General features: G+C 42.1%; 1 protein-coding gene across 1 annotated transcript in view; it reads left to right on the top strand.

The window, feature by feature from the left end:
- The first annotated feature begins 449 nt into the window (after positions 1-449).
- The window catches only part of iqgap2 (IQ motif containing GTPase activating protein 2), a 282,888-nt gene continuing 273,018 nt past the window's right edge, over positions 450-10,319 (top strand). The window contains exon 1 of the mRNA XM_059974514.1: positions 450-606. Coding sequence (XP_059830497.1) covers positions 564-606 — 43 coding nt within the window. The 5' untranslated portion in view covers positions 450-563. The remainder of the gene's footprint in view (positions 607-10,319) is intronic.

Raw genomic sequence — 10,319 nt, 5'->3', positions numbered from 1 at the left:
CCCGCTGGTTTGGGATACTCTGCTATACTGGGAAGGAGACCTTCCATCCTTTCCTGCCCGTTCCTTCACCTGTCACCTTCCTTACCCCTCTTCCGTTTTCCTCATCCCTCCTTTCCCATCGTCAGTTCTTTATCCCCTTTTCTCTCCCATAGCCCTCATTCTCTCTTTCATTCCAGTTGCACCCCATTACCCCCTTCCCTGCATCTCCCCCCCCCCCCACCGGGGACTTTGCCTGTGTGGATTTTCGACAAGGAGAATCTGAACACCACGCTGGAGTTTCCTGTGGGTCCTAGAGGCCGCCAAGTGTAAATGTTGGCGGCTCGAGTCGGGGCACTTTGTGAACGGCTCTGGTCGGCTGCCCAGCGCACGTCCCACTGGAGGTGCAGGAACCCAATCCGGGGCCCCGGCGCGGTGCGGCCGGAGAGCGGCGCTCGCCGCCGCGGTATAACGGGGCGCCAGGAACGCTGAGCTCGCCAGTCAGTGAGCGGACGCGGGGGGAAGAGGGAGGTATCGTGACACACGCGTGTCTACATTTGTACAAGACGGAGCCCGCAGCGACCATCATGTATGAGGAGAACGCGGCTCTGCACAGACCCCGCTATGGATGTGAGTAAGGGGGAGGCAGTCACTGGGGGCTGGGGAGGCAGCGCCCTGGGGTAACAGATGGCGAGACTCCCGCTGCCATTCAGTGCCGAGCCGCGCTGCTTTACATTCACCACACGCGACTTCTCAACAAGTCTGCATTAACTTTTTGTTGCAGAAAGAAACAGAAAGATGCCCGCTAACGATTGTAACATCACTCGCGCGTTTCTCCTCAGCCCGTGGTGTTAAAATCTCATTCAGTTGACGGTGTTTGCAGCTGTCTGATTATTTTGAATGCGTTTAAGAAGACTACGTGTCTTCAAATTTCCGGTTTACTTTTACTGAAATTTCTTCTCTGTTTCAACAATTCTGCACTCTGTCGCTAACTTTTAACCGGCACACCTTCAGAGTCCCGTATTATATAGTTTTATATTTTCATTGGCTTTTAAAAGTGTACGTTGGCTTTTTGCAATTTCTAACAGTTGTGAACGCTGAAGTCACTCGTTTGGTGTGTGGAATTGGGTCAGAGGCGAGAGCTGGCGGGGAGTGTAAGCGGATTCAACCCTCCTGTGTGCCGGCGGAGATCACAGGGCGATCTATTGACACGGGCAGGGTACAGCTCAGAGAGAGGAGCCTTTCTTTCAAGTTTCACGGTGGCCACATGTTGCTACTTGTAGTTTTGTGTTATCGACGCTACAAGCTTGTGGCTTCTGACGAGCACTAACGTGGGCGATACAGTTGCTGAAGTTTGAAGGTGCCATTGTGAAACCGAAAAGTAACTCCCATTTATTAAAATACAAAGCGCAAAATCATCCTTAATGTTTTCCTTGTCATCATTTCATTGTGCTAATAAGCGATGGACTGCTGCTTTGAGTGATAAACCGGGCCCTTGCTTTCCATGCTAACCAAACGTTTGTAGAGAGTTTGCACACAATAGGTGTAGACGTGTATGGTAAGGGTTAAATAAGAAGGTAGACCTATTTAGCTGCCCAACATCTAAAGTGTTATTTGCTTAGGCAGTTAAAACTAGGTAATTACGATTACGTTTACTTTACAAACTTCAGACTTTACTCTCTTCAGCACGAATGAATTCTTTTGTTAATTCACATTGTAGTTTGACAATTTGGGACGTGTTTTCTTGTTCTAAGTAAAATGTGGCTAATTCGCATGACATGAAGCAATCTGTTGAGATTTATAGTCATTATTTGTGGCAGTTTTGCCCCGGACACGGACTTGTGTCATGATTTGTGGGGGTCAGTTAGGAAATTATGGAAAGGACGACATTCTTGCTACTTTTCTGATGGGTAAATGTTTGTATTTACGTGACCAACCATTTTGACCTCAGTTTGAAGTTTCAAAAAACGTCATTGTGACTTTTCTGTGCTGATACAGAAAACTGTTCATTGTGATTTTTAACTAATGCATTTATAAAACAATCTTATTTAAGAAATGCTTCATGCAGAACTTGGTGTCCTACTTGGGCTTGGAATCAAGGGCCACTTGCTTGTACTCTGATTTTGTGGGTTCTGATATGACTGATGAGGCTAATGCCCGAATCATACCCTCTTCTCTAGGTAGAACCTAACAGAGCAGGTGGACAAGAGGGTAGTTTGTGAGATGGTGCACTCCTCCCTCTCTTTATGTTGGGCTTCTGTATTCCCAATGCACAGACTTGGTTCTGTGTCATTCCACATATACCTTCTCTCTGAGAGGTTGTGATCCAGGGATTTCCAACAAGGCTTTCTTCTGCATTTTCCTCTTTCTCTCTCTATATAGCAGCCTCTTCCCTGGATATAACTCAACAGAGTACCTGCTGCGAGGCATACACTCACTGGCCACTTTATTAGGTACAGGAGTGTACCCAATAAAATACCCACAGGGGTGAACCCCAGTGTGGTCTTCCACTGCTGTGGCCCATCCACTTCAAAGGTTTGACATGTGCATTTAAAGATGCTCTTCTGCACAGGCCTGTTGTAATGTGTGGTTATTTGAGTTACTGTCACCTTCCTGTCATCTTGAACCAATCTGGCCATTCTCCACTGATCTCTCTCATTAACAAGGCATTTTCACCCACAGAACTGCTTCTTACTGGATTTTTCGCACTATTCTCTGCAAACTCTAGAGTGGGGTTCCCAACCTTACTATTAACCGAGGGGTCCCTGGACTCCAGGTTGGGATCCCCTCCTCTAGAGACTTGTGCATGAAATCCCCGGTGATCAGCAGTTTCTGAGATACTTGAAGCACCCTGCCTGGCACCAACAAACATTCCACAGTCAAAGTCATTTGAATCATATTTCTTCCCCACGCCGATGTTTGATCTGAACAACAACAAAACTTCTCGACCATGTCTGCCTGCTTATATGTATTTTGTTGCTGCCATGTGATTGGCTGATTAGAAGTTTGCATTAACGAGCAGGTGTACCTTAAAGTGGCCTCTGACTGTGTGTATCCCATGGCCTGCTAATGCAGCTGACTACAATAAAGAGCAGCAGACACAAAATGCTGGAGGAACCCAACAGCTCTGGTAGCATCTATGGAAATGAATAAACCATCAATGATTTGGGCTGAGATCCTCCTTCAGGACTGAGTAAGGCTTCCTTGCTAGTGAATGGACACCAGCATGATTAACTCCAAGACGTACAAACAAGCTGGATGAACTCAGCGGGTTGGGCAGCATCCGTTGAAAGAAGCATTCAATGTTTCCGGTGGAGACCCTGACGAAGTCCTGACGAAGGGTCTCGACCCGAAACAGTGACTGCTTATTTCAACGGATGCTGCCCGACCTGCTGAGTTCATCCAGCTTTTTTGTATGTCTTGATTTGACCACAGCATCTGCAGAATACTTTGTGCTTAGCGTGATTTACTTGTCCTTCCAGTGGACTGGGCGGTTTGTGCAGAGATGGCATTGACGGGGTCTTGCGAGTTCATGTCTCAGGAGCGTACCTGTTGTAAAACAGTGTAACAGAAACCTGCTGTGTAATGATTTTGAATGTTAAAATTTGACTTTTAAGATTGGAGGGTGAATTTAAAGTACTGGTTACAGGTAACCTTGTTACATATTAGCTGTGGGTACAATGACAGATTAGGAATTTTGAGTCATTAAGCAATTGACAGTAGATTTGGTTGATTAACTGAGCAGATTATGCAAATAATGTGGCCGATGAGGATGTAAGTTGCTTGAATAATTTTATCATTGTGGAAAGAATTGAATGAAAGTGAACTATTTTGGGCATAATTTATACCAGTATTTACATGCCCATACCCATATTTCCTTTCTTGTCCATGGAATGTCCTTGTACATTCCTTTCATGTGACAATATTTGCTACTCTCCAGTCTTCTGGGACCTCACCAGAAGTTCCAAATGACACAGTTCTTTGTCAAAAGCCCCAGCTATCACCTCACTTCCTTCTCTCAATATTCTGGGATAAGTATCAGGGCCTGGGGATTTGCTGACTTAGTGCTTTTCACAAGACCCAGCACTAACTCCACCTTCATCTCAAAATATCCCAGCACATTACCATACCCTGCTCTGCCTGCAATATCCTTCAAATCCTTCTCCTTGGTAAAAGTCAATGCAATGGGCTCAGTTAATAACTCGGCTACTTGCTCTGACTTCAAGCACATGCCCTCCTTTTTCCTTGTAGACTTCCACTTTCCTTAGTTCTATTTTTTCATAGGATCTGAATTATTCTTCAATTTATACCAGTTTACATTTTACGTGCAAGTGTTCGGTAGGCAGATATTGGATAACAAAACTCTTCAGTGCTGTAATTGTGGGTGAAGACCTGAAATTTGGTTTTGAATAGGCTGATTTATGCTGCTACGATTTTTTTATTTGGCTGCTGAACTAAATAAGGAGAAAAAATCAGCGTTAACTGTCAATGTTATTCTTGTAAAGATTTGTGAAATGCCATGCCTGGATTCTTCTTGATGATTCTATGGGAATAAATGCAACTTGAGTGGGTCGTGGTAATTTACTCCAGCATGGTGGTATTTCCTCGGGGAAGCCCAAGGTGGGCAATAAATGAAACGAAAGATTGCTTAAACCTATTTTACATCAAATGTTGCTTGTCGTTGGTTGCAGTGTCCTTGGCTGAAAGCATCTGAGTTCAGCATTAACATTGCATGACATGGATCATTTGCAATAATGGCTGAAATTCAGAAACAATGTTCACATTGTGTGCAGATCACCTGCGCTCCTCCAGGGTTATATTGTCTGTCAAGACTAGCACAAAGTCCTGTCAGGAACATGATGTTTGCTTAAACATATCTAAAATGCCTCGAGTTCTCTTGATCTCCCAGGCATTAAGTTCCAATTTCCAGCTCAGTGATGATTCACTTCAGGTCAAATAGAGAATTGCTGACTGGTCTACTCAGAAATAGCCAGAATGGATGATTTAGTGGAGTTTTGTTTGAAATTCATTTGGTTGCTTGAAAATTGGTATTTAGGACTAGAACTTTCTTCCCTCTTACATTGCAAAAGCAAATAACTTTGATTTGTAGTCATTTTGCTCTTGAACACTGGAGCTGAGATCGCTAAGGTATCAACCTTACTTTTCCAACATACAAGTTTGTAATTGACTTTCATTTATTTCTGTATTGTAGCGTGCTTGGTGGTAATAGTGAGTCATTAATTATTGTGTTAATGGAAGAAAAGTTTCAGATTAGAACTGAAAGTGATCACAGAAATTAATATTTTGTTTGACTATATGACTAAGTTGAGCCTTTATTAACTGGGCACACTTTTTAACCTGGTAGAATGTTATTCTTGATTGTAGATCTTTGGATGGTAGCTTGACTATCCAGTGATCTCTTGATGCCTGATAAAGTTTGCAGTAGGCGCTTGCTATTAGCACTGGTCTATCTGAAGCTGGTATCTGAATGCTAGACTTGCTCAGATGTGTGTTGATTAGTCTGTTAAAGAAGTTGAAAGTCTGTCATTTGATTTGAGAGTGGATGGAAATTTTAAATATGCTGATGTTTAGGCTCACTTGTCCATCTTCAAAACAGTTTGTGAACCTATTAAAATCATCAGAGCTCTTCAGGACAAGAATGTTCTGCTTTAAGCATATTTGAATTTAATTCTTCAGAAATATTTTGAAGTTGACATCCAGCCATTTGTTCAAACTGTACACAATACTTATCTCTTTGCCTTGACTGACACCAGTAAGCAATCTGAAGTTCCTTGTGTAACAACTATCATTGAAAACTGGTTAATTGATTTACTAAGAGGGTTGTGAATGTTGTCTACGTGGACTTCAGCAAGGCCTTTGATAAGATCGCACATGTGAGGCTGGTCAAAAAAGTTCAGTTGCTTGGCGTTCAGGATAAGCTAGTAAATAGGATTAGACATTGGCTTCGTGGAATAAGCCAGAGGTTATAGGTGGAGGCCTGCGACTAGTGGTGTTTCACAGGGATTGATGCTGTGTCCATTGCTGTTTGTGATCAAATCAGTGATCTGGATGGTAAATGTGGCTAACTGGATGAGCAAATTTGCAGATGACACCAAGATTGGGGGTGTAGTGGATCACAAAGAAGATTATCAAAGCATGCAGTGCGATCTGGACCAGCTCTAAAATTAGGCAGAAAAATGGCAGCTAGAATTTAATGCAGACAAATATGGGGTGTTTCTCTTTTGGAGGACCAACCAGGGTAGGTGTTGCATAGGTGAGCAGTAGGGCACTGAGGAGTGTGGTAGAACAGAGTGATCTGCAAAATACAGATCCAGAACTCTTTGAAAGAGGCATCACAGGTAGATAAAGTTGTAAAGAAAGCTTTTGACTCATCGGCATTCATAAATCAATGTCTTGAGTACAGGAATTGGAATGTTATGTTGAAATTTTATAAGACGTTGGTGAGCTCTAATTTGGAGTATTGTAGTTTTTTCACCTACCTACAGGAAAAAGGTAAATAAGATTGAAAGTGCAGAGAAAATTTACAAGGATGTTGCAGGGACTTGACCTGAGTTATAGGGAAAGGTTGAATAGGTGAGGACTTTAATCCCTAGAACATAGAAGAGTGAGGGGAGATTTAACAGAGATATACAGAATTGAGTAGTATAGAAGGGACAAGTGCAAGCAGTCTTTTTCACTTAAATTGGGTGAACCTTTCCAAATTTCTTTCTAATGTTGAAATTGACCCCACATCCATCACTTGCACTGGCAGCTCATAACTAGAGGTCATAGGTTAAGGATGAAAGGTGAAATGTTCAAGGGGACTGTTCTCACTCAGAAGGTTGTGAGAGTGAGGAATGAGCTGCCAGTGAAAGTGATGGGCATGGGGTCAATTTCAACATTTAAGAGAAATTTGGATAGGTTCACGCATGGGAAAAGTATGGAGGGTATGGTTCTGGTGTAGGTCACTGGAACTTGGCAGATTAATGGTTCAGCACAGACTAGATGGGCCAAAAGGCCTGTTTCTGTGCTGTGGTGTTTTATGACTTCAACATTGTATAACTATAGTCATTTGGGACTGTTGGTTCTGATATTTCACAAAGTGGTGTTGAGATATGCTTGGGTATAACATTTTAAAAAAGACTTAATCAAATCCAATCAGAATTTGAGCCCAAGTACTTGTGTTTTTCTCCTAATTCAACCATTGCCAAAAATATAACTTTCTTAAACACGCTGGTGTGTTGATGATCTCACTGAGGATGAAGCACCAAATACTGATTTGAGAATGGATGAGGCAAGCAAGAATACCCAGCAAATCATCTGGGTATTTAAATTGAGCTAGACAGGAGTGGCACAGTCTTATCAGATAAAGCCAACAGTATCAGAACATGCAAAAAAAGTCCTGTCCCCTTGGGACTGATTTAGGCACTGGGCTTGAAAGTGGAGTAGTATGCACCACAAAATTAAGTCTGGCAGTATTCTTGTGCACTGATGCATAGGCACCATTTTGAGTTGAACATGCGTGTTTGTTAGCGAATTACCTTGGATTATTAGTCTGTTTAGTAATACTTGACTTCATTGAGTGCCATTTCAAGTTGACCTTGGATGCCTCGTGTCAAATGTTTGATGTTTGAATCTTGAAAGGGTGTATATAGCTGTTCCATGTTCTATAGATGTATTAACTATGGTAGTGGAAGAGATTAGAAACCAAAATGAAAATCAGCTAGCTGAGGCAGGATAGAAACCTGAAGAATTTAAAAACCCTGCATTAGTATTTATGAAGGAAAATGATATGTCCAAAAATATTTGACGTGATTGAATGAAGTATAAAATGCTGCTAGTATTTATTAACAGTTTCAGATTATTTTTCTGATAACACATAAATTGGAGAGTGACACGTGGAACCCCACTATTTGGAAAAAGGAAGAGGAGAGAAAAGAAGCTACAAGCTTTACCTAGCATCAGAGATAAGGGGTTGTGGAAAAGATGCGATAACTGGACTGGTGGGAAAATGCCAATGGAAGTGGACAGAGTTGACATGGATTTCTGGGAAGCAATTTGTGTTTGACAAGCTTTTTGAGCATATAACAGGCAGACAAGGTGAGGGAGGTCCAGTAGACTGTCATAAAATCATACAGCATGGAAACAAGTCTGTTGGCCCAACCGGTCCAAGAATAAATACTTTGATTTCTTGGGGTGGACAGTGATGAACTATTCATGACACATATCAATGATTTGGATGAGCAAACTCAATATAATATATTGAATTTAGTAGATACCACACACCTGAGTTGGATGTTAGATTTTGTTTTCTTTTCCTGTAACCTATTGTCTCCGTGTTCACCAGTTATCTATAATTCTGCAGATACATGGTGAAACACTAAAGGTGTTTACAGTAAACCATTAACCTATCAGCATACCTTTTAGATGTGGGAGGAACCCCATTTAGCTTTAAGGAGAAAACGTAAATTCCCCACTGGTAAGACTGGAGTCAGGATCAAATCCTCATTGCTGGAGATGTGAGAATGCAGCAATTGGGTTTGTATTTCACTTGAATAAGTTCAAAGTATGTATATGTTACCATATACTGCCCTGAGATTCATTTTCTTGCAGGCATTCACAGTAGAACAAAGAAATATAACAGAATCAATGATAAGCTATGCACAAAAATTGAAAAACAGCCTATGTGCAAAAGAAGACAAACTGCAAATACAAACTAATAAAAATAATACTGAGAGCGTGAGTTGTAGAGTTCTTGAAATGAGTCCATAGGTTGTGGAATCAGTTCAGTTTTGGGTGAGTGAGTTATCCACTCTAGTTCAGGAGCCTGATGGTCGAAGGGTAATAAGAGTTCCTGAACCTGGTGATGTTTCTCCTTCCCAATGGCAGTAGTGAGAAGGGAGCATGGCCTGGATTGTGGGGGGGTAGTAGTAGATGAAACATGGAACATTCTGACAGATGCAGGGCAGATGTTTCTTCTATATGGGCTTTCTGAGATGAGGGATCACTGTCTCGAGTTACGGGTGCACAGACAAGAGTGAAGTGAGAATTTTTTTCACTTGAGAGGTGTGAACCTGTGGAATTCACAACCAGTGATTTTGAAGAAAGAATTAAATAAATGTTGAGATGCAAAGATCTTTACTGGATGCAGGCAAATAGTTGAGCTATGGTAATGAGATGACTGACTCTTGCAGTCTGCAGATGCTGGAAATCCAAAGCACCACACAAAATGCTGGAGGAATGCAGCAGGCCAGGCAGCATCCACCTGGCATCACCTACTACTCTAGCTATCCTCCTTCCCTTCCCCTACCTCTTTATTCTGGCGTCTTCCCCTTTCATTTCTAGTTCTGAAGAAGGGTCTCAGCCCAAAAGTGAGACTGTTAATTCATTTCCACAGGTGCTGCCTGAGTTGCTGTGTTCCTCCAGCTTTTTGTGTGTCTTACAATATTTCTATGTCTGCTGCTGAAAGTATTAAAGATGAGCATTTTTGAAGGTCCTTGTCAAAATCTTTCAGTCTACTTTAGATACGTGGCTGGCATCACCTGTCAAGATTTTTTGTGGCTGGAAGATTATTCAATAATTTCAGACTTCATAGACACCTTTGCTAATATCCCATTGAAAGCTAGAGTGTGATTATGAATTGCTGGAAGAGCTCAGTGGGTGAGGCAGCATCTGTTGAGGGCTCCTCTGGCAATTTTTGTTTTGCTCCAGATTCCGGCATCTCCAGTCTCTAATTGATGGAATTATTTTTACCTCTCTTGAATAAGAGTGTTTCCTTACCAGATCTTGCAGCCCAGGCTCTTCTGTGTTTATAATAAACGCCTGGGCCTGTTTCACAACGTGAAGTCCACATCAAAGCTTCAGTAAACTGAAAGTGTTCAGGCAACCACTTTTATGCAATTCTCCTCCACTGCTGCAACCCCACAATATTGTTACTGAGCATTCTGTAATACATGTGAGAACTAATAAAGTTTCATACTTAAAATCATATGAGGCTAGAGTGGTCAGTGCTGGTGTCCTTTTATTGAAGGATCTCGGCCAGAAACATCAACTGTTTTTCTTTCCATAGATACTGCCTGACAGGCTGTGTTTCCCCTGCATTTTGTGTGTGATGCTCTGGATTTCCAGCATCTGCAAAATCTCTTGTGCATTTTTTTAAATTGAGACCGTGAATTCCCTCTGTTTGAGAGGCAGTGGATTGTTCCACATAAGGGTTTCATAAACTGTAATATTTATTTTGGAGGCAAGTTTGGTTGTGAAGAGGACATTTGTCACTCTGTAAAGCCATTGTCTCGCTGAAATTTCTCACCCTGGGCCTGTTCACTCCTCAAGGAGTGAAGGCC

Source organism: Hypanus sabinus, chromosome 7, assembly GCF_030144855.1.
Source record: "Hypanus sabinus isolate sHypSab1 chromosome 7, sHypSab1.hap1, whole genome shotgun sequence".
Lineage (NCBI taxonomy): Eukaryota > Metazoa > Chordata > Chondrichthyes > Myliobatiformes > Dasyatidae > Hypanus > Hypanus sabinus.
The sequence above is the reverse complement of the archived record's forward strand: the minus strand, read 5'-3'. Positions and strand labels throughout refer to the sequence as shown.